At 40.8% G+C, this 25135-nt stretch overlaps 1 protein-coding gene across 1 annotated transcript in view; it reads right to left on the reverse strand.

Moving 5' to 3' along the window:
- Positions 1 to 25135, reverse strand: part of LOC137356091 (ADP-ribose glycohydrolase MACROD1-like) — an 866553-nt gene that overhangs the window by 551284 nt on the left and 290134 nt on the right. Inside the window, exon 4 of the mRNA XM_068021901.1 lies at positions 24653 to 24682. Coding sequence (XP_067878002.1) covers positions 24653 to 24682 — 30 coding nt within the window. The remainder of the gene's footprint in view (positions 1 to 24652; positions 24683 to 25135) is intronic.

Consider the following 25135-nt stretch of genomic DNA (forward strand, 5'->3'; position numbering starts at 1 on the left):
GACAATGAGTGACATGTTCATTTCTCAGAGCAGCCCATGCTGAAATCCCTTACCTGTCTTAAGAGCATTACCTCAGTTCTTCACCTTTCCACTAAGCTGTCAGAAAATGTACACATACTCTTCTCCTCAAAGGACATGTTTCAAACAGCCCAACTACCACAACACAAAACACAGCAGCACGTCCATTATCAAAGAGGTAAGTCAAACCAGGAAATTTCAATCCAGACATGCCAACAGTGTTGTCTGCATTATTGACACCAATAACTTGCATTTATATAGCACCTTTAATGTAGTAAAATGACTCAGTGCGTTTCATAGCAGCATAATCAGACAAAGGGCTGGATTTTAAGAGCCCTGGTGAGCACAGAAAATGGCGGCCCGCACGCCAAAGAGCCACCACGATCTTAAACGCAGCGACTTATTTAAATGACGGGGGCGGCCCACACCCCCAATCTCGTGGAGGGGTTGGGCTGTCCGTCCCTGGCAATGGTGTCAGCTGCCTGTGTGCAGGCACTGGCGCCATTATAAAGGGCAGCCAGCCTATTTAATTTTATTAATTTTATTCATTTTAATATTTAAACTGCGACTGCCTCGGAGCCTCACTGCCACTGGGAGGATCGGACCAGGCCCTCACAGTGTCGAGATCCAGGGCAAGCCTCTTCCGGAGCCATCTACAGACACCCCCTCCCCACCATGGAATCCGACACCTGGGGGAGAACAAAATGCAGTCCAAAAATTGACACCAATCCAGAGGAGAAGATATTAGGACAGATGACTAAAAACTTGAAACATAGAAAAATAGAAAATAGGAGCAGAAGTAGGCCATTCGGCCCTTCGAGCCTGCTCTGCCATTCATTATGATCATGGCTGATCATCCAACTCAGTAGCCTGTTCCGGCTTTTGCCCCTTACCCTTTGATCCCTCTAGACCCAAGAGCTATATCTAACTCCTTTTTGAAAACATACAATGTTTTGGCCTCAACTGCTTTCTGTGGTAGCGAATTCCACAGGTTCACCACTCTCTGGGTGAAGAAATTTCTCCTCATCTCAGTCCTGAAAGGTTTACCCCGTATCCTTAGACTATGGCCCCTGGTTCTGGACACCCCTGCCATCGGGAACATCCTTCCTGCATCTACCCTGTCAAGTCCTGTTAGAATTTTATAGGTTTCTATGAGATCCCCCCTCACTCTTCTGAACTCCAGCAAATATAATCCTAACAGACTCAAGCTCTCCTCATACGTCAGTCCCGCCATCCCAGGAATCAGTCTGGTAAACCTTCGCTGCACTCCCAGATAAGGAGACCAAAACTGCACACAATATTCCAGGTGTGGTCTCACCAAGGCCCTGCATAATTGCAACAAGACATCCCTGCTTCTGTACTCGAATCCTCTTGCTATGAAGGCCAACATACCATTTGCCTTTTTTACCGCCTGTTGCACCTGCATGCTTACCTTCAGCGACTGGTGTACGAGAACACCAAGGTCTCGCTGCACATTCCCCTCTCTCAGTTTATAGCCATTCAGATAATAATCTGCCTTCCTGCTTTTGCTACCAAAGTGGATAACTTCACATTTATCCACATTATACTGCATCTGCCATGCATTAGTCCACTCACTCAACTTGTCCGAATCACCCTGAAGCCTCTCTGCAACCTCCTCACAACTCACCCTCCCACCCAGTTTTGTGTCATCTGAAAATTTGGAGAGATTACATTTAGTTCCCTCATCTAAATCATTAATGTATATTGTGAATAGCTGGGGTCCTAGCACAGATCCCTGCGGTACCCCACCAGTCACTGACTGCCATTCGGAAAAAGACCTATTTATCCCTACTCTTTGTTTCTTGTCCGCCAACCAATTTTCTATCCATCGCAATACACTACCCCAAATCCCATGCGCTTTAATTTTACATGCTAATCTCTTATGTGGGACTTGTTTAAGGAGATAGGTTTTACGGATGGTCAAAGGGGAAGAGAGAGGTGGAGAGGTTTAACAGAGGGAATTCCAGAGCTTACGGCCTGGACAGCTGAAGACACGGTTACCATTGAAATATATTAGCCACCACCATAACAAAACCAAAGTTTTTACCATCCTGTCTGTTGTGGTACACACTAACAGCTGATCTGTTAGCTTTTTATAAAGGTTATAATGAAATTATTACAGCTTTAAGTAGATTATTCAATATGATTCAATGGCTCAAATTAATAAAATGTATTTCAAAAAGTAATATTTAGGTGGACAGCTCACCTGTTTGGTAAGAAGGGGAGGGGTGGCAGTCGCCAGTTTCGGGGTGGACATCTCGCCAGTTTAGGGTTGGCAGCTCACTGGTTTTGACGTTTTTGCTCCTGGTACAGTGGAACAGCTCACGTGCTATGGCAGCCGAAAATCTGCCCCACTGTGTATAATGCTTTGAGAGATAAGATGCTGTATAAATGCAATTACTATTAATATTTTTGGATCACTGATGAAACAATATCAACACTGACAATGTTGCTAGCAACATTCTAAAACTCATGCGACACAACAGTTTATTTTAAATTGCTCACGTAAATCAAGTAGGAATGACTTAATGATGTTAAGCTTGGTTTTAAAAATATTATATATTGTCGGAATAACGACTGAGGAACGTAAGGAGTTCCACAGTTGTAAGGTTTTGGGAGAACAATAGTTGCTGCATAAAAGCTGGCACAATGAGTCTTAATTTAAATGCAGCATACGGCAGACGAAATGTTGTGCAGGACAATGTAAATGGTGATTAGGAGGAACAAGAGAGGAAAGTTTAGAGCAGCAATGACCAAAGTACCAAAGTAGTGTCGATAAAATAGAAAGAGACAAGAAACACTATTGCAGAGATGGTGAGATTGGAGGCTTGAGGTGAGAAAACAATCATGGATCAAGAGTATTAGAACAATGTTTCAAGAACTTCCCCAGATATACAGGGAGCAGTATTCCGTGCTTGGATAGACTTGCCCTTTGTAAAGAATTAAGGATTACGGAGAAGAAAGGCAAGCACATCAAGGTTTTTAAAGTAGTATTGACCTTGCCAAACAATTCCCCAACCTTCACAGTTAACAGTCGTAAATGGCAGAGGTTTGGAAACAGCTTTAGCCTGTCTGGTTGGGAATTTGAAACAAGTTACTATTCAAACATGCTCAACCAGTTTTTCTCTCTTTGCTATTTTAATAGAGTTATTGAATAAACTGGTTAATGCCTATATTAAAAATAGTAAAGAGGAAGATTTAATACAAGTGTATTATATGATAACATATCCAAAAATAATTTCTACCTTTTTATCTTACACAACTAATCAAAAATTGTTTTGCACAGGAGACATGCCAGCAGCGACTCTTTTTTTTGACAGCACAACTCATTTTTTTTGTTTTTTTTTTAAGGTGTGGAGTTCCACTGAGATTAGCCACAACAAAATCTGATGATGTAACTTGTGTGGGTGTCACACATTTCTCTAAAGTATTCTGGTCCCTGGTTTCTGTGGCTTTCTCAACTTAATTAGTAGATGGAGCTTTCAGTGATCAAGGTAACAAAATGGAATGGTGCCTTTCCCCCCAGCTGTAAGCATGTTTAAAGGTACCGGAGGGACAGCATGGGCACTCTGCCGGCTAAGTAAGTCCAGAAGTTGTGCTGAAATGGATAATATACTGGCAGCCAAGCTGTGACTGGATTACATGATTGCACCATACACTGGTGGCAGCAATGTTTTCTATTTATAATATCAAAGCACGCTTTCAACTGGAAAAAAATACATTTTAATGAGCATTTTTGTCATTTGTTTTCACCTTCAATGGTTGGAGAGAATTATGCTGGTGGTAGCACCTTGTTATTCAGGTTGTCCTCATGCTGGCATTTCTGCAAACCAGCGTAATAAACGTTGTTAATTCTTAATCTTACTGCAAATTCAAAAGGTGGCACTGAGTGCTTTTACCTCCAGCAAAAGTTCATTTCATGAGCAAAACCAGGATTATTTCAAACGATTTATCAGCATTATTCCACTGATGAAGTAATGAAATAAACTGCTGCTGATGGCGAGGTTCATGGGCATCAACCATGTGGACACAAAATGAACAGAGCCTGGGAAACAATTGTTGTTTGCATCACACACTAAAGAAAAACTCAGAAGTTATTACAATCTTCAACAATTTGGCATTATTTTCCAGAGAACAAATATTTCCTGGATCTCAAAGGAAATATATCAGAAAGATTTACGAAACAAGCAAACGCTGGCCTCGAGTCAGTGTCTATCTGAAGATTAGTATGAAGATGTTTAACATATTAAATAGCAACCACAACAACCTCTTGCACTTACAGAGCACCTGTGATGGCAATAAACATCCAAACGCACTTCACAGAGGCATAACCAAAGAAGTTATGGAAGGTGTCACTGACAGTGATATCAAGTGGCACTTACTCAGCAATAACCTGCTCACCAATGCTCAGTTTGGGTTCCACCAGGCGTACTCAGCTCCAGACTGTATTACGTCCTTGGTGCAAACATGGACAAAAGAACTGAATTCCAGAGGTGAGTTGAGAGTGACTGCCCTTGACATCAAGGCAGCATTTGATCGAGTGTGGCATCAAGGAGCCCTCGGAAAATTGAACTCACTGTGAATCAGGGGGAAAACTCTCCACTGCTTGGAGTCATACCTAGCACAAAGGAAGATGATTGTGGTTGTTGGAGGTCAATCATCTCAGCGCAAGGACATTGATGCAGGAGTTCCTCAGGATAGTGTCCTAGGCCCAACCATCTTCAGCTGCTTTATCAATGACTTATCCTCCATCATAAGGTCAGAAGCGAGAATGTTCACTGACGACTGCAGAATGTTCAGTTCCATTTGAGACTCCTCAGATACTGAAGCAGTCCGAGCCCACATACAGCAAGACCTGGACAACATTTAGGCTTAAGCTAATAAGTGGCAAGTAACATTCATGCCTCACAAGTGCCAGGCAATAACCATCTCTAACAAGAGAGAATCTAACCATCTCCCTTTGATGTTTAACTGCTTTACCATTGCTGACACCCCACCATCAACATTCTGGGGGTTACCACTGACCAGAAACTTAATTAGACCAGCCATATAAATACTCTGGCTACAAGAGCAGTACAGAGGCTGGGAATTCTGCAGTGAGTAACTCACCTCCTGACTCCCAAAAGCCTGTCCCCTAACTACGTCAGGTGTGTAATGGAATACTCTTCACTTGCCTGAATGAGTGCAGTTCCAACAACATTCAAGAAGTTCTACACCAGCCAGGACAAAGCACCCCATTCACCAGCTTAAACATTCACTACCAGCGCACAGTGGCACCATCTACAAGATGCAACGCAGCAACTCGCCAAGGCTCCTTCCAAACTTGCGACCTCTACCCCTAGAAGGACAAGGGCAGCAGGCGCATGGAAACACCACCAACTGCAAGTTCCCTCCATGTCACACACCATCCTAACTTGGAACTGTATCACCGTTCCTTCACTGTCTCTGGGTCAAAAACCTGGAACTCCTTTCACCATATGGACTGCAGCAATTCAAGGTGGTGGCTCAAAGGCAATTAGGGATGGGCAACAAATATTGGCCTTGCCACTGCGCTCATATCCTATCAAAGAATTTATTAAAAGAGACACAGATGGAGATTTAGTCTCAGTTTTGATTTCCTTACCCAAGGAAGGAAAAAACTTGCCTCAGCGGGAATGCAGGAAAAGGTACACCAAACTGATTTGTGGGATGGGAAGGATTGTCCTATGAGGAGAGATTGAAGACTGGGCATACATTCCTTAGAATTTAGAAGAATGAGAGGTGGTCTCATTGAAACATATAAAATTCTTAAGGGGCTTGACAGGGTAGATGCTGGGAGGATGTTTCTCCTGGTATGGGAGTCTGGAACTGGAAATCACAGTTTCAGACGAAGGAGTCAGCCATTTAGGACTGGTATGAGCAGTAATTTCCTTATTCACAGGATTGTGAATCTCTGGAATTCTCTACCGCAGAGGGCTGAGGATACTAAGGGAATCAAGAGATATGGTGATAGTGTGGCAAAGTGGAGTTGAGGTAGAAGGTCAGCCTTGATTTTGATTGGTAAAAACAGCCTTGAAGACCTGAATGTCCTACTCCTGCTCCTATTTCTTATGTTCACAGAGGTAATAGGAAGGGTGAACATAGGCTTAGTCAGAAAGTTATATTTTAAGGAAAGATTCAAAGGAGGAGATAAAAAACAGAAAATAATTGAAAAACTTAGCACATTGGGCAGCATCTGTAGGGACAGCAACAGAGTTAGCCTTTCGGGTTGACAGCCTTCCATCAGAACAAGCAAAGGGGTTTAACGAAAGAATTCCAAAGCTTAAGGCCCAGATGCCAATGTTGAGGCACAGGGATGGGAATGCACAATAGGCCAGAATGAGAGAAATTAAGAATTTGGGGGTCAAGCTGGCTGTGGGTTACAAAGAAATAGAGAAGCAATGCCATAAGTGAATTTAAACACAAGGGTGAGAACTTTAAACTGGACACTTTTGGGAATCAGGGAGCCAATCTAAATCAGTGAAGTCAAGGGTGATGGAATATGTGGTTCGTCAGGAGAGTAGGGTCAGTGCAGTCAAGTAAATATGAATCTGCCACAAACACAGGGGTCCAGAACACAGCAAAGTATTGGGAACTATTAATATTTGTCGCCGTTAGATTCAGAATGACATTGGTTAGTTTCCCACCTCTGTCAACAAACCACTTCCATTAACAAAATTAGAATAGTCCCCGAAATGTCCACCTAAGTGGTTCAAGCTTTAATAGGTAATTTATTTACAACTGCTAAACACGAGGCAATTTTAATTAAACTTTATTTTATATGCAAATTACTTGGAATATTCAACTTTATTTAGATTGAACATTTTCTGTTTTTATAGATAATTGTATTTCTGCATTTTGCACTGGTAAATATTTTACGGTTCACTTTTACAATGCACTTGACTTGAGGCAGCAAGAGTTGTGTTAGAGCAGCCTTGGTTTTCTCGCACTACATTCTTCCTGCCACCTGAGATAGGAAGTGCCTGTCTGGATCACCACTTCAGCTCTTTCCGATGGCATTTATGTTCAAGAATATTTTGCATAGAATATCCTTTCCTTGACCCCAACCATGTGCTGCAGATTCTATTTTTTTTGTCCAATTTTCCACCCATCCTCTCCTGCAAAATGCCAACTTGTGGTGGAGTATGGTTCCTTGCATTCCAGCTATCTTCCTGCATTTCACCCAAGTGAAATCACAGCTAATCCTGATCCGGTTCTCCCCAACATCCACACGCTTCCAGAATAAGTCATGGGATAGCAATAAGAAGTGGGGACCCTTGCTTACCTTTCTCCAGTCCAGGAGCACCAAATCCAGACATAGAACGACTGCCAAGGCTGAGTTCAGCAAATTTAGCACATATTGCCTGGGAATTTGCAATTTGTATGGACTGTATCACACTTGACATCACAGTTATGCATTGTGCCATGAGGAGAGCTGGCCTGCAGAACCCATATTTAAGAAAATGTACACCCTGGGATGTGGCCCTCATGGTGTTAAAGGAATATGTGATTAACATAAATTGAACAAGCACAAATATCACTGTTTAGCTATGATAATCTCTCCTATCACAGCAGTATCTAAACAGAGGACTGATCCAAGTATGTGCAAAGGGTTGGTTTTCACCTTATTGAGCAAGTAGACATTAATTCAGTTGTTAAAAGCTCTGTCGCTCTGCAATAGCTCCACTAAAGATTGTGTTTAGCTGCAAACTCATGCAGTTTTACATGAAAACTACTCAAACCAATTACAGTCCATCTCACAAATATTGCTGACTTTTGCATTCATATGTAATGTTGTCATTTACAGAATGGTGCTTACTGATTTTGCTGCGGCTCAATTTAGATTGATGAACAATACACCATATTCCCTTCAAGGTTGTTGATACAATACACATACTCTGTGCTGAAGTGGGCAATTTTGGGAGGCAGAAGGTTTGAGTTCACAACAAAACTGCAATTACCTCCCTTTAATCAAATTCTGTTGCTTGTTAAAGTGTTTTGTTTGAGAGCTGGTGGAACTGGATTAAGCTGAGGACCACTGATTAGGCTGCTCGAAGCCTACTACCAAAAGACAGAGAGTGCATAGACATAATTCACTTATTGGCATCAGACAATTGTATTAGAGCCTGTTTTAAAGTTATATGTTGGGTTCCACATGTTTCAGGCTCTAGGCACAAATTTGAAGGCCACTGGAGGACAATGGGCAGGCAGGTTTTCATTTTCAATTTGCAACTGCCAGTCACTCCAGTGCTGAAATCGTTCCCCACTTCCGGCCCCTAACACGTTTTATGTTTCAAAAGAACAGTTGAGACAGCTTGTTCAGAATTCCTCCTCAAAACCAAAACTAGGGGCCATACATATAAGACAATCACTTATAAATCTAACGAGGAATTCAGAGAGTGGTGAGAATGCAGAGCTTGCTTCCATAAGGAGTAGTTGAGATGAAGAGACTAAATGCATTTAAGGGGAAGCTAGATAAACACATGAGGGAGTAAAGAATAGAAGGATATGTTGATAGGGTGAAATGAAGTATGGTTGGAGGTGGCTCGCGTGGAGCAGTAACACCAGCAAAGGCCAACGGCCTGTTTCTAGCTGTACATTCTCTGTAATTCTATCATGAAATCTGACTCCAGTGGCATCGTTAACATGCATTAATGGTGCTCCCTGTCCATCATTCACCTTTCTGATGAAAGGGCAGACCTGAAACGTTAACTCTGCTTCTCTCTCCACAGATGCTGCCGGACCTGCAGAGTATTTCCAGCACTTTATTTTTACTTCAGATTTCCAGCACCTGCAGTATTTTGCATTTATTTCACTATACAGGCAACATTTCTTGGCAGCTAGGAGTGCCATCAAGATTCAGTTCGATCTGCCAGTGTTGAGACCAAGCTTTGTTTTACCGCATTAGATTTGAAGGTTATTTCCATTTGTCACTCTCCAGCACAAATGTATATTTAGCCTTAAACAAACTGCTCCAGGCAACATTAACTTATGCTGGAGTTCGCCCTGCCAGCTTGTTTTTTAATGTGAATACAGTGTGAGGTATGAATTGAATACCGTTCTACTGACATAAAGCCTGGCTCGGGTATAAAATTAAAACCCGACCAGGGCCCGACCCAAGAACAGCCAACCTGAACCCGACCCAGACCCGAGTCTGTTGATTTTTTAAATGCCTGACCCGACCCGAAAATAACAAACATATTAGATTAAATGTAGATTAAAATGAAAACAATACGAAACAAAACAGTACAGTCCAGACTGACCTGAGCCCGAATGCTGGACATAGAACACAGACCCGACCCGACCTGAACCTGACACATATAGTCGGGTTTGATCAGGTTCGGGTCGGGTAGCCAGGCTTTATACTGACATTGAATCTTACAGCACAGAAGGAGGTCATGCATCCCGTCATGCCTACGCCACTTCTTTGAAAGAACAGTCCACACCCCAGCTTTCTCCTCGTTACCCTGAATAAATTGGTGCTCTTTAAATACATGTCCAATTGCCTTTTGAAAGTTCCTATGGAATCAGGTTCCATCACCCTTTCAGGTCATATGTTCCCGATCCGAACAACTCTGTCTGAAACAGTTTCTCCTCAATTCCCCTCTTTTTTGCCCATTACTTTAAATCAATAACCACTGGTTATTGACCCTGGAGCACCAAAAGGCTGCAAAAGTGGTTGGATGCAGGGTCCTGCACATCAGTCACACTTACTGTCACCAGCTGTTGCCTAGTCCAAATTAGGTAGGACAGGGGGAAATGAGATATGGTGCATGAAAAACATTGTACACATGTACAGAATATGTCCACTTGCATCTGCACAAATGTCAATTTGGTGAATCCAGAACAATCCTTTTTCTTACATTTGCTCCATTTTATTCCCCCAAATACAAACCCATTTAGCACCATTTTCACTCTTTCATCAAAATAACCCCGACTGTAGAAAAGATCAACAAGGCTGTTCCAAAGTATAAAATCAGCTCTGTAAAAAGATGAGGGAAGCTAAAGCATTACCATCTAGAAACAAGGCAGATAAGGGGAAAATCTGACGAAAGTATATAAAATATTAAATGGTATAGATAATGTAAAGCCAGCTTGCTTCAAAATAAGCCAGGAAAGTACAACCAGAGGACATAAATCGAGATTAGTAGAAAGTCAATTTAAAATAGATATCAGGAACAACTTTTTTACTCAAAGAATGGTAACTGTTTGGAACTGACTGACAGTCATGGAAGTAAAGAGAAAAACATTGGGGTATTTAACATATATAGTTGGTTGCTGAAATGGGACAATGTTGCAAAGTGTGTATTTCTTGCTTTGGTTATTGAAAAGATTAAAGCAGTTTGTTCCAGTAATGTGAATTATTTTTGTATCTGTTAACTGCAGTACTGAGCAAGCACTGCACTGTTAGAGATGCTGTCTTTTGGATGAGATGTTATCTTGAGGCGAGGTCTGCCCTCTCAGGTGGACGCAAAAGATCCCATGGCACTATTCTGAAGATGAGCAGGGGAGTTATCCCCAGTGTCGTAGATTCATTGAATGATACAGCACAGAAGGAGGACCTTTGGTTCAGGCCTCATTTAAACTCGGCAAGCAAGCTGCAAGTCACTAAACTGATGTCCCAACACAGTTTGTTGGTTTGAAGTGTGAAAGTCGGGCTGGCACTGTTGTCAACAAGGTGGGGAGTGGGGGTGGGAGTCTCAGGGTGGCAGGGGTCCAGATTATTTGTGTGGGTCCTGGAGGAGCACTCATGCTTCACTGTAATAGAAGTTCTTCATTGGCTGTAAAGTGCTTTGGGATATCTTAAGGTCATGAAAGGCGTTATATAAACACAAGTCTTTCTTCACATTATCTAACATTAAGGAAATGTCCAAGGTCATAAATCAAGTTGGTTAAAATAGGGAGGCAGAAGTTACACAAACATAACACATAGTCAGTATTGCAAATTTTTGTTTGTCAATGCTTTAATTAGCAGCCCAGCAATTGTCATTTTAATGCTAACAGTTTAATTCATTAACTTACGTAACATATTTTGATAGGGTTTCATGTAACAAGTATAAAATCACAATGACAGCTTAAGTGATAATAAGCAGCACCATGTGTCTTGAAAGAGGCAATTTAGCTCATGCCTGTTTACATATTTTTTAATCTACTGGAAATTACAGAAAAAATAAGTTAAAGATAAATTACAAGCCGGATATGAAAGAAATACAATTAATGCTATACCAGCTTTGAAATGGAGGTAGTAACCTATTTTTTTTTTCTAATGGTTTTCCTTTCCTCCAATGTCATCCTCTGCTTCACTGAAGACATTGATTCTCATTGGGATATGAGTCCACAAGCTTCAATCCCTCATTCTAGTAGTTAATCACATGGATGAGTCTGGACAATGAGTGTCAGTTGGCTATTTGGCTTTGGGTGCCTCAACCAGCCTCAGCCTACCCTACTAGCTTTTGGAATTTGTTGATCACACACAGATTCAGATCATGGAACCTTAGAGGGACATGTAATGTTTCAATCCATATTCCAAGTAAATTGCATGTAACTCAAGTCGCTGATGCAAATACATCTTGTTGCTCTAATTTAGGATGTATTTAGCAACAGTACAAACCAGCAAATATGAAATATAAGCTCAAAGAGGACTGAGCTGTCTGAGCTTTGAAGCCTCACAAGTTGCAGGTTAGACACCTTTGCCATCCTTAACTAAATGTCTGTACATGCAGTTTTCCAGCAGGATAGGGAACAGGAGCCCTACTGGATTTTTCCTGTTCCTCCCAACCCACAATTGTGATCTCCTTACTCCAACCCCAGCGGAGACCAGCTAATTCATCACAGACCCGAGGATTGACCTTGCAATCTGTTGTTTTTTTGTGGCTCCATTATGCAATGGCTTGAACCATCTGGGGAGCTCATATGATCCACCTCATAGATATTTTATGTGTCCCAGTGGTGCAGCATCTTGACAGAATGACAAAACAAAGAGGAAATGGCAAGATGTGTTCCAAATGGGCGGGGAACCAATAAGAACACCCTACATGGCTCCTATGAAAAGCCAAAATAACTAAAATATAGGGGCATTGCCAACAGAATTATCTGCACTGCATACAATGCATACCACATTGATATCAGTAACATGCCACTGATTAGAGAATTATATAGAGTAGAAGGAAGTTTCAAATGCTCAGCTCATTACCTATAAAAGATTGTAATAATTTAACATTCCATGACAGTCTGGTTAATTAATTTCAAATGTATGCAAATCAACTTCAGGCAAATTCCTTGTTCCGAAGAAGGGTCACTGACCCGAAACGTTAACTCTGCTTCTCTTTTCACAGATGCTGCCAGACCTGCTGAGTGGTTCCAGCATTTCTTTTTTATTCCTTGTTCCATATGCTGTTTGACCATCAGTTAAGAATCATCCAGTCAGGTAATGAAGATTCACTTTCCAATTGACATAGGAAGCTGGGTACAGCAAGAGGATGGACATGTCAAGTGACCAATAGCAAAAGTATGGGGGCGAGGTGATTGGTTGTAGCAGTCCATGTGATGAAACGTCCAGGCATATGTTCAACCAGAGTTGTCAACCTGAAGGGAAGCAGGATATGACACTGCCTTCACAACTTTGCAAAACAATAGACTGCTAGTCTCAGGCAGCAGACTGAGAAAAGATAGAAACTGCCTTGTTGATGGGGTGAGATGGGATGAAGCTCGTGTGAATCATAAACCCCGGTAGGGACCAGATGGGCCGAACGACCTGTTTCTATGCTGGAAATTTTATGTAATATTGAAAAATGAAAGATGCAGACTTAGAAAATCTGCCATTATACTTCCTATCCTCGCCACAGATACCAAACATATAAATATGTATCACACGCATCCCTATGAACATACGAACATCCCTGTGTAAATTATGTTGAACAATACCAAAGAGAAAAAGTTTTGATCCCTTTATGTAACTTCTCCAAGCACAAATTAAAGGGATAAAATAAAAAATCTAAATCTGGTTAATAGTTGGTGCAGAATATTCTTCTACTTTCAATAAGCACACATAGCAATCTGTAAATGGAGATTTAAATTTTGATGACAACTATTTAATTTTTATTTTCCTGCAACTTGAGTTTTGTGAAAACCACATTTCAGTGAATTCATATGACATCATGACTTGCTGGGCAGGCTTATCTTGCAGCAAGTCAGGCAATGGGGCAGATCAACTTTCCAAAAGGTGTCCGACGCCAAGCACAGGACCATTATTCTAATATTGTAATGATCCAATATGGCATGTAGTGCACTGCCAGATAGGGTCAGGTTTTTGTGCACTTTTAGGCAGCCATTTTATGCCTGCAAAAAAGGCACAAAGCGACCAAATTTCTAGACCAGAATTTCTGGGGAGGCTAACACTTTCAGGAGAGGAGGGGTGAAAATGGGAAGAAAAGCAAATATTGCTTCTTAAGTGGATAAATTCTGCATTTTGAAACTACAGACTATTGGGCTTGATTCGGAATACCATATCCAGATACACTTATGTTTTAAACTGTATTAATTAATCTTTCAACATCAGCAGCAAGGAAAGTTTTTCACTACAACAACTTTTGCAAGTTACAGGAAGAGAAGCTGAAGCAGTTGTAGAGACCATATGTAAACAGTAATAACTGACTCTGGCTATAACGCATTGTGGTATTGAATACAATAGATCAATTCAAATTGATCTGCCTATCATAAATTTCCCAGTGTGGAGCATGCACCCATCCACTATGGTTATTGGTTATAAAACAATTCCTTTCTTTATCTAATTACTTCTTGATTTACATTATCTTCTAATTTACTGTCTTCAATACCTTGGGGTCCTGTAATATAGACCATGGCTCCTCACCTTGGTTTATTAATAGTGGCATCACCTCCAAATGTGATACCATCACCACTTCCAATCTGATTTAAAAGGAACTCATATTGTTAAGATTGGAAAAGCCAGTGGAAGCAGATTCAATAGTAACTTTCAAAATGGAATTGGATGAATATTTGAAAAGGATAAATTTGCAGGGCTATGGGGATAGAGCAGGAGAGTGGGACTAATTTAGATAGTTCTTTCATAGAGCTGGCACAGACATAATGAGCTGTACGATTCTGATTTCATCTCACAAATCATCAAGCCTCTACCAAAGTGCAGCATTACCATTTCGAATACTCCTCCATATTCTACATTAAAGGAACTATATAAATGCAAGTTAAATGGAGCAATCTGGCGAACCCTGCTACAGTTACAGGTAATGGGTCTTTGCAGTGAAATCTAGAGTATTCCACCAACCTTACTTCGGTCAATTCCAAACACATCCCTCTACACGTTATGCTGATAGTATCATTCAGTATATGGTGCAATATTTTCATATGGATTAGTAGAAACAGGACCTCAAGTTATCAGCCTGGAAATAAATGAGTTCCATTTCCAAGTCAACTAATCCCACCAGATTTCCCAGTAAACCAGTTTATAAAATCTGTCTGAAAACTAATAACGGGTCAGAAAAGTGAAGCTGATTTCGAGATATTATACCAGTGAATTAGCTCAGATACGGAAATAGAAAGAGGAAAAAGAATTTGCATTTATACAGCCCCTTTTATGATTTCATGGCATCTCAAAGTGCTTCCCAACCAATGAAGTACATTTGAAGTCACTGTTGCAGTGTTGGGAAAATACAACAGATACTGATTTGAACATTAAAACAATGCAATTACATTGGCTGGATCTTTTACGTTGCATTTGCACAATAGGCTGATAGGACTCTGATAAACAGACATTTTCAGCGTGAAAATGGAGGTCTGCAGATTGAGGCTGAAGTACTGATTGTGAGATTTACAAGTGGTAATGCTTTTCAATTTGGATTTAATTTTTACATTTAAAGAACACAATCACTAAAAGCAATCAATAAGCTTTGCTTCTTTAACTCTGAAGCACAGGATTAATTTGTTAGGTCTGATGAGATTTTCATGCTGGGTTACTGAAGGTATTATACACTGCTCCATGAATTAAAAAGGCAGCATTCCAACTCAAGGGCTCAAAGAACAATGTAAATTGCAAATGCTTTGAATTCCACATCTGAATACCAAAATATGGGTAAATTTGCTTTGCAACTAATTTTTATACGAGCATTAGACTGCATTTACACTCTCAACTGAAGATGGCATGAGGCAAATACAAATGTTGAATTACATGACGTAGCATTTACAGCTTAGAAACAGGTCATTTGGCTCAAGTAGCCTTTGCCAACGTTTATGCTCCACATAAGCCTCTTCCCACCCCCTCTTCATTCCACCCTATCAGCATATCCTTTATTCCTTTCTCCCTCATGTCCATCAAGCTTCCTCTTCAATGTATCTATACTATTCACCTCAACCCTTCCTGTGATTGTGAGTTTCACATTCTCACTACCCTCTGGATAAAGAAGTTTCTCCTGAAATCCTGATTGGATTTATTGATGACCAAGATTTGGTCTTCCGCACAAGTATGATGTGGGAATTAAAGGTATATGAAACCTAGTGTATGAAATGTGGCAGTGCCAGATATTTTTTCCTTCTACTCTGTGCCACTTGCTCCTTTCTATTCTCCTCCATGCTGCATGTGTCTTCTCATGTGCAGCTGGGCCTCCAATACCTTGCTGAAGTTACTGTTCCTCGGGGCAGTGAGAGTCTATTCAATCCTGGAAGCAATGTCAACTGAACTAAATTCTGTACCTATGTGTATTTCTATTAGGGATCATTACCTAGTAATCAGGTGCAGGAAGATTTGCCATTTTTTCAGCATAACAAGCCACTGATGAAGTGGCACACCACGTTATGCAAATGTTGGCAGAACTCAAAACAATTTCCACTGTCAGCATCCTTCCGCCTCAGCAGCTTTTCATGGCTCCTCCTGGAGTGCAGATATAAATGTCAACCTAAGAAACTTGCAAAACTTGACAACTCCATTAACGACTGACGACTCCAAATGGCTCTGAATCTGTGACTATGTTGAGGGATAGTCTTTAGGGTAACAGAATTTTGACTAGTGTTTTTGAAATCACATTTCACAATTCAGTCCATATTTCTGTGTAAACCAAACCCAAAGGGGCCTTGTCTATGACATGTGAAACTAGTAATTACACTAAGAATGCTCTGAGATTGTCATGAGTTCCAGGTATACACAATGTTCCATCATTTGCGATAAAGAAATAAATCAAATACACAGAACTGTGATGTTTGCAGCAGTGGAGTTAGAAATTACTGAGCGTTGAAAACACAAAATGTATTTCCTTGAATACTGGGGACATTTTCCCTGAAGAAATTCATTTTTCCCCCACACATTTTTGATGCATTTTCCAGGATTCTTCTATAACTGTGACTCTGAAGACAAAAATAATTTATTCTGGAATAGTTACAAATGTTTAAAAGTTCAAAATATGCAGTTGATGCTTGTTACGATTGACTTTTACATCAATCAAAGATAATAACTACATAATAAGCATAGCACAGCAGGATTACATTGTACATGGCAGCATAGCTGAATAGTGTAATACTGTAAATAAGTGGGCCACAGGCAGTGTTTCTGCTCCATGTCTGGTAATTGTGAACTATGATATGTGAACACATGAGTAATATACCATAAAGTAATCAGTATTGGAACAGCACCGTGATTGAAGAAGGACCAAAGTGACTTTTGTTCTTCTCATTGTGGTCGTGAAGGATTGTGAACACCCTCCCCTCCCCATCCCACCCCCACTCAGTACTGTTATGAATCAAGCAATTGGGACATATGACCCTTATACCATTTAATTAGTATCTTCAAGATTTACAATCTCGAGTCAAGCCAAGATAAAATACCATACTCAAGGGTACTGTTATGTTCTATTGGCTACCATTGTTCTAGATGGCAAGTACAGCATACTTAATTCCCAGTGAGTCCACCAACAACACAACCTCATCTGTGAAAAGGAGTGCTGCATTTCTATAGAAATGCTCAGAACACACTACAACGCTGCTTCGTGTGATCCCATTCCACACATCATTGATGAAGACATTAAATAGAACAGGTAATGGTGGACAATCTTATTTCAGTTCTCTTTCAAGGGAGAAAGAGAGGTTTGGTGATTCTCTATCTACTGTTACAGATCTTGAATCCAGAGTACACTTTGTAGATAAAATCCAAGATTTAGCCATGTGTAATACAGTTTTCAGTTTCTTCACCTTGACTACATGACACATAACAATAAGAACTTGCATCTATATAGCGAGGTCAAGGTCAAAAGCCTTACAAAAAACAATGAAAGCAATGCTAATAGTTTCCCATGGGCATAACAATACTCCATAATCTCACATAAAAGGACAATTCCCTTTACAGAATCACCATACTGTATGTACCTCCAAAATAACCAACACGCTTTTGATGCTGTGGATCTGGAGTCACATACAGGCCAGATCATGTATGGATGGCATGTTTCCTTCCCTAAAGGACATTAGTGAACCATTTGAGTTTTAATGACAATCTAACAGCTTAATGATCACTTGGGGTCATTGAGATTCTGATTGTATGAAAAGCATCAACCCCAAGCTTTTGAAAGTTGCATTCTGAAGGAATATTCACGATTTTCCCTCTCATACTGCATACAATGCCTGATTGAAGAGATTTGCTCCCAGCACTCTGCCAGCAAAAGAGGACTGGATATAGTTCCATGAGACACTGATTCGCCATTGTCTGTTTTGCACTACTGCTGAAAGCCAATTTCACCCCTTTTAAGTTCACACATGTTGACCACTATAGTATTACTAAGCCATACAGGTTGAAAGAATTCAAATTCAATCATTGACTTGTGCTGTAAGCTGGGCCGTCGTTATGAGTTATAATTGCCCCTGTGCTGGGGAGGGGAAAAAAATTGCCACTGTTCCCACTCCTGATCTTTACCAAGTGATTTCCAATGGAAACTGCACTTTCGAAAACCACACTAACAAGAACAGTCATTTTATGCACAGCAAGATCTTACTGCACTATCAGGTAGCAGATAGGGTTCATTTTATTATCTTAGCCAAAGGACAACAAAGGACAAAGAAAGTGCAGAATTCCCTCAGTACTGGCACTTTAGTCAAGAAGGTAAGAGCCCATGGGATCCAGGGCAATTTGGCAAATTGGATCCAAAATTGGCTTAGTGGCAGGAGGCAGAGGGTGATGTTCGAGGATTGGAAGCCTGTGACCAGTGGTGTACCGCAGGAATTGGTGCTGGGACCCTTGCTGTTTGGAGTGTACATCAATGATTTAGACGTGAATATTGGAGATATGATCAGCAAATTCACAGGTGACACAAAAATTGGTGGTGTCGTAAATAGTGAGGAGGAAAGCCTGAGATTACAGGACGATATAGATGGGCTGGTAAGATGGGCAGAGCAGTGGCAAATGGAATTTAATCCTGAGAAGTGTGAGGTGATGCATTTTGGGAGGACTAACAAGGCAAGGGAATATACAATGGATGGTAGGACCCTCGGAAGTACAGAGGGTCAGAGGGACTTTGGTATATTTGTCCATAGATCACTGAAGGCAGCAGCACAGGTAGATAAGGTGGTTAGGAAGGCATATGGGATACTTGTCTTTATTAGCCGTGGCATAGAATATAAGAGAAGGGAGTTATGATGGAGCTGTATAAAACGCTAGTTAGGCCACAGCTGGAGTACTGTGCACAGTTCTGGTCGCCACACTATAGGAAGGACGTGATTGCATTGGAGAGGGTGCAGAGGAGATTCACCAGGATGTTGCCTGGGCTGGAGCATTTCAGCTATGAAGAGAGACTGGATAGGCTAGGGTTGTTTTCCTTAGAGCAGAGAAGGCTGGGGGGGGGGGGTGGTGGGGGACCTGATTGAGGTATACAAAATTATGAGGGGCACAGATAGGGTAGATAGGAAGAAAAGTTTTCCCTTAGCGGAGGTGTCAATAACCAGGGGACATAGATTTAAGGTAAGGAGCAGGAGGTTTAGGGGGGATTTGAGGAAAAAACTTTTCACCCGGAGGGCGGTTGGAGTCTGGAACACACTGCCTGAAGGGATGTAGAGGCAGGAACCCTCACAACATTTAAGTAGTATTTAGATGAGCACTTGAAATGCCAAAGCATACAAGGCTGCAGGCTACAGGCAAAGTGCTGGAAAATGGGATGAGAGTAGATAGGTGCTGTATGACGCTATGAATTTTCTGTGCTGTATAACTCTATGAATGTGTTCAAGTCCTACAGCGGACCTTCAACCCTACCACCTTCTGTTTCAGATGCACGAGTACTCCCAACTGAGTCAAGCTGACACCAATGGCTGACTGAGACTATATACTCACACTTAACTACCAACTCAAGTCTGACTCTACGAGACAGTAGGCATATATAATGCATGCTGGTCAGGTTTCACTAGCTTCACCCTCAAGTCTGGAGTACCACTGTACAAGTACTTATCCAACTCATACCGCACACATACACAATGCATGCCACTGCATATGTGCAGTAGTCTGGCATATTTTTGAGCGACAGCAGTGTGTACAGTTAACATAATCTGGCCAGCGTAACTGGTATCAGACCCACCGGCCGTCCATGTCTCCGTTATAAAGACGTCTGCAAACGCGACATGAAATCGTGTGACATTGATCACATGTCGTGGGAGTCAGTTGCCAGCATTCGCCAGAGCTGGCGGGCAGCCATAAAGACAGGGCTAAATTGTGGCGAGTCGAAGAGACTTAGTAGTTGGCAGGAAAAAAGACAGAGGCGCAAGGGGAGAGCCAACTGTGCAACAGCCCCAACAAACAAATTTCTCTGCAGCACCTGTGGAAGAGCCTGTCACTCCAGAATTGGCCTTTATAGCCACTCCAGGCGCTGCTTCACAAACCACTGACCACCTCCAGGCGCGTATCCATTGTCTCTCGAGATAAGGAGGTCCAAAAGAAAGAAAGAAACTGGATCTCATTAATACATGACACTCCTGGAGGTAACACCATGAAATAAATCAGCGCTGAGTTCTGACATGGTCACTATTAGATCTAAGTATCTATAGAACAATTGACAATCCAATTATACACACCATAGAAAGGGTCCAATTTAAACAGTCTGTCAATAGAGTAAAAACAAGGATTGGTGCTGTATTGATGTTCTGCCACTAGCACACAGAATAAGTCTATAGCTTTGTCATATTTACAGTCCCTGCTAACGACATATAGAGATGAAAGATTATTATTGCACCAACTCCGATTCCTTAAATTTATATTTCTGAAAATTGGCCTCAGAAGTCTGAACAGCTATTTGTTGATACAAACACAGTTATAAGCAACATATTATCCTATTGGTATAAACATGACAATATATGTTATTATTAATTGAAGCATAATGTACGAGAGCACAGTTTTTCTGATTAACAGACACTAGTTACAAGCTCAAATAAATCAGCCTAACCTGAGATGCACCAACATGGGACATCCTTCCCACTTGCACAAAATTCAACAGCAACAATTTGTATTGTTATAGCACTTTTAACATAGTAGAAGTCCCAAGGTGCTTCACAGGAGCGTCATAAAGAAAAATTTGACACTGGGCCACATAAGGAGATATTAGGCCAGATAACGAAAGGAGCGTCTTAAAGGAGGAGAGAAAGGTAGAGAGGCGGAGGGGTTTAGGGAGGAAATTCCAGAGCTGAGGGCCTTGGCAACTAAAGGCACAGCTGCCAAAGGTGGAGCGATTCAAATCGGGTATTCAACACCACTGATATCTAAATAAACCAAATACACACTGTCACTCCCATCAAATACAAAAAGAATTATTGTAATAGTGGCATGAAGGAATTGGTAGATATATACATAGACAGATAGAGTCAATAATGTAATCAGACTGCTTCATTATTCTATCCCACAATAAGTGCACCACAGTTTGAAGGCCAGTCTTCACTAACAATAATGCTCTTATCTTTTTATAGGGTGTCAGTCATAGATAAGTTGTCTAAGGGAAAGGCAGAGAAAACTGGCCAAGGAATGAGCTTCTAACCAATGCCACACTGCACCTCTTGGCAGATTGAGAAAAAAAGCAGAATGGACAGCATTCATAACATTGGATCATCTTCTTCTTTCTTTTTTTCTTTTGGGCCTCCTTATCTCGAGAGACAATGGATATGCGCCTGGAGGTGGTCAGTGGTTTGTGAAGCAGCGCCTGGAGTGGCTATAAAGGCCAATTCTGGAGTGACAGGCTCTTCCACAGGTGCTGCAGAGAAATTTGTTTGTTGGGGCTGTTGCACAGTTGGCTCTCCCCTTGCGCCTCTGTCTTTTTTCCTGCCAACTACTAAGTCTCTTCGACTCGCCACAATTTAGCCCTGTCTTTATGGCTGCCCGCCAGCTCTGGCGAATGCTGGCAACTGACTCCCACGACTTGTGATCAATGTCACACGATTTCATGTCGCGTTTGCAGACGTCTTTATAACGGAGACATGGACGGCCGGTGGGTCTGATACCAGTGGCGAGCTCGCTGTACAATGTGTCTTTGGGGATCCTGCCATCTTCCATGCGGCTCACATGGCCAAGCCATCTCAAGCGCCGCTGACTCATCTTACCTCCCAACTAAGGACAGGATAGCTACAAAGATCTGGGAGGGGTGGAGAGGAGTGCTTAAATTACAAGTAATAAAGGCAACTGCTCCAAAAGATTTGAAATTATGTTCTACCATTAATAAATGTGATTAATTATCATTTACAGAGGCATTCTTGAACAAATACCAGCGGAAGCGTTATCTACTTAATATAACAAACGGTCTGCAGCTTAATCCCACAAAATGTAATTTCCCACAATATATTTCAGGGATGCCAACTACCTGGAACTGACTGACTGCTCAATATTTTTCTGACAACTTTAAATACTGTGCGTCAACATTAGCCACAATCTCATTTAATTTACCGCCACTTTGAATATTTTACACACACATTTCAGTAAGCACAACCTAGAGGAAAGCACTTGCAGGTGCTATAACTTTGCGAGATAAATCAATCCACTGTCAAACTAATTTGCTGGTCAGCAAGAAAGAGCTAAGCAATCTGCTTTATGATTTATTACAATAATCGAAACACTAAATAAATTTATTACCCATCTGTGCCTTTAATGCCTATGAGGAGTAGTTGAAGAATGACAACACAAATCTTCTCCTCTACTCACTCATTTCTTCCTGTACCATAAAGATCTTTAGCATTAATAAAGCAATAACATTTACTGATGTTAATGAAAGTCCCAAGTGAACAGACAGGAACTCCAAGGACTGTGACTTTCCAGAAACAAATCAATATTTTCCTTACCTCCTCTATACTCCATTATCATCCTCACTAGCTGAACAGTCGACAGAACTTTAGGTGCATTCAGTTTACTTAAGTGAGAAGCCCCTTTGCCTCACTCTCTTTTCAAGAGGCAGTCTCCCCTTTGACCACACCACCTTACATCTGTTCGGCACCTTTCATGTAATGCAACGTCCAAAATCAATCAGCAGGAGGATTGAGGAACATGTAATTGAGGAAATTTTCAGTTCCTAGTTCAGCATGCTCTCCGAAGTTCCATATCAAATTTAAGATACAATGGCACGTGGGTCAAACATTGTGTCTGCCACAAAGAACTTTGATAAGAGTTTTTTTTTAATTCCATTTTTATGAAAGTTAAAATTTTGAATAGTCACCATCAGAAGTGCTTTTAATGCATACTCAGTGTCTCACAGGTACATTGTCTACATGCAAAGTTCTCTATATCATGCTAAAAGCATTAAAAATACATCCATTTCCAGAGCAACAGAAAGAAGTGAGCTTCCTGACAAAGGAGCCAGATTGTCTGTATCCTGGTGACCCTAAGAATTTCACTTTTTAAAAAAATTCAGAAATCCGGTCTTTTAAGGCTGGGTGTTTCTGCAAACCTAAACTTTTCCAATCCTCAAAGCTCCCCAAGTAAGGAAACAAACTGCGACTAACCAGAGCCTGCATTTACTTAACAAATAGAAAGTGTGATATTAAAGTGCATAGCTGTACCTTAGCAGCAGAGTAATGTACTGTGCATCAAAGGACATAATACTCCAATCTTTATAACACAATATGATTTATTGCGAATAATGCCACTGGAGATCCAGTATAAAAAAAGTCTAGCATAAATCCATTCCACTTTAGACATCACACTTCAAAACATCGAAAATCCATGAGAGAAAGAAAGTTTCACGACAGTTTGTTCTAACCTGGAGCTGCGAATTTAAAAACATCTACCAATCTGCATACTTCTTAACGAAGAACAATTAACCTCTAATTAACTCATAAAGGAGCTATTATAGAATTGAGCTTTACAACATCATATTGTGCAATTCTCTTGTCATTATAAAATCAGTGTCACTTCTAACTTAACGTGAGCAATGCCAAGGGAGACCACTAGTTATTAGATTCTTTTCTCTAAACGTTATCACAATTTTTAGCATGCAATTACAATTCCAGCTATGAAGAAAAACATGCTGGAGAATAATTTATTTTCTGAACTAAGTTAACGTCGTTTTACTAAATAGCCGCTGACTCAAGTCTACACAAGAATGCTTCATGGGATTCAAGAAGGATCCAGACAGGATCTTGACAACAAATGGAACTGGGATTATTAGATGCACCAAGACAACAGTGTGGATTGGTTGGATGGACAGATGGACGATTTTCCTCTGCCTGAAACAGCTACTATGTTAAAATGGAGAATGTACCACATGTGATACATACTGCATGGTTATTTTTATTGGTCTGGTTATATAGCATGTTTGTAACATCATTGATATTTATATTGTTATGCTTATGGCATTTGTTAGCTGCTGCATGACACTTATGGCAGAAAGAGAGTTCTGGTGGTTACTCAGTGCAGTCACAAATCATCAAACATAGAATTAGATAAAATGCACACCACACAAATAGGCCATTCAGCCCAACAGGTCCATAGCAGTGTTTATGCTCCTTATGAGCCTCCTCCCACCCATCTTCATCTCACCCTATCAGCAAGTCCTTCTATTCCTTTCTCCCTTGTGTGTTTATCTAGCTTCCCCTTAAGTGTATCTACACTATTCACCTCAACCATTTCCTAAGTAGTGAGTTCCATATTCTCACCACTCTCTGGGTAATTCCATTTTGGATTTATCTTATCTTATATTGATGGCCCTAATTTTGGACTTCCCCACAAGTGGAAACATCTTTTTATCTATGCTATCAAACCCTTCCATGATCTTAAAGACCTCTATCCTATCATACATATCAATGTTCTAAAGCAGAAAGGTTAATATTGAAGGTGTATGTGGAGTTATGGTGGTGCTGAGCTTTTATTTTTATGAAATACGAGAACTGAGTTTGTAGCTCCTAGAGGGAATCTGCATATCAATTTAACATCAGAATAGGTTTTAATACAGTCTAGAGACTTAAAACTTTATGCTTCAACAGACACATACAAACACTCTCACCCCTCTGCGTAACTGGATGGTTCCATTATCTGACTGCGCTTTCACAATTCAAGTCACCCCAATTTGTACTTTTAGATGTGAGAAAAAATATTTTGCCACAGTATAAAGATCAAATCCAAACTACTCACCTCCACCCCCTCCCAGCAGTGAATAATTTGCTGCAAAGAAGAGGAAGAAAAAGAGAGTTAACATACTATATACTCATCTTAGTCTTGGCACATTTCAACATACAATATCCACAAACTCAGGCTGAAGCCCGGATTCAAATTATGATTAACACATTGGATATTATCACTGAATTTTAATGCATAAATTTTCATTGGACCAAACTATTTCCCTGTAAATAGAAATCGAGCAGTCCAAAGCACTTTCAATTATACATCAGACTGCATTTATATCTCGTCTTTCACAATCTCAAGATGTGCCAAAACGCTTTACAACCTATGAAGTACTTTTGAAATAGGTGCTTTCCGGTAGGGAAGAATATCTGACTACAAACTACCGTGCAATATTCTCACAAACCTCATTGGGCTACAGTTTCAGCCACTCAATCATTTTAAACAAAAATGTAGGCACGTGAAAGCTGATTTTGCGAATGTATAGCCCCAGAA

Source organism: Heterodontus francisci, chromosome 44 (genome assembly GCF_036365525.1).
Source record: "Heterodontus francisci isolate sHetFra1 chromosome 44, sHetFra1.hap1, whole genome shotgun sequence".
NCBI classification, from domain to species: Eukaryota; Metazoa; Chordata; class Chondrichthyes; order Heterodontiformes; family Heterodontidae; genus Heterodontus; species Heterodontus francisci.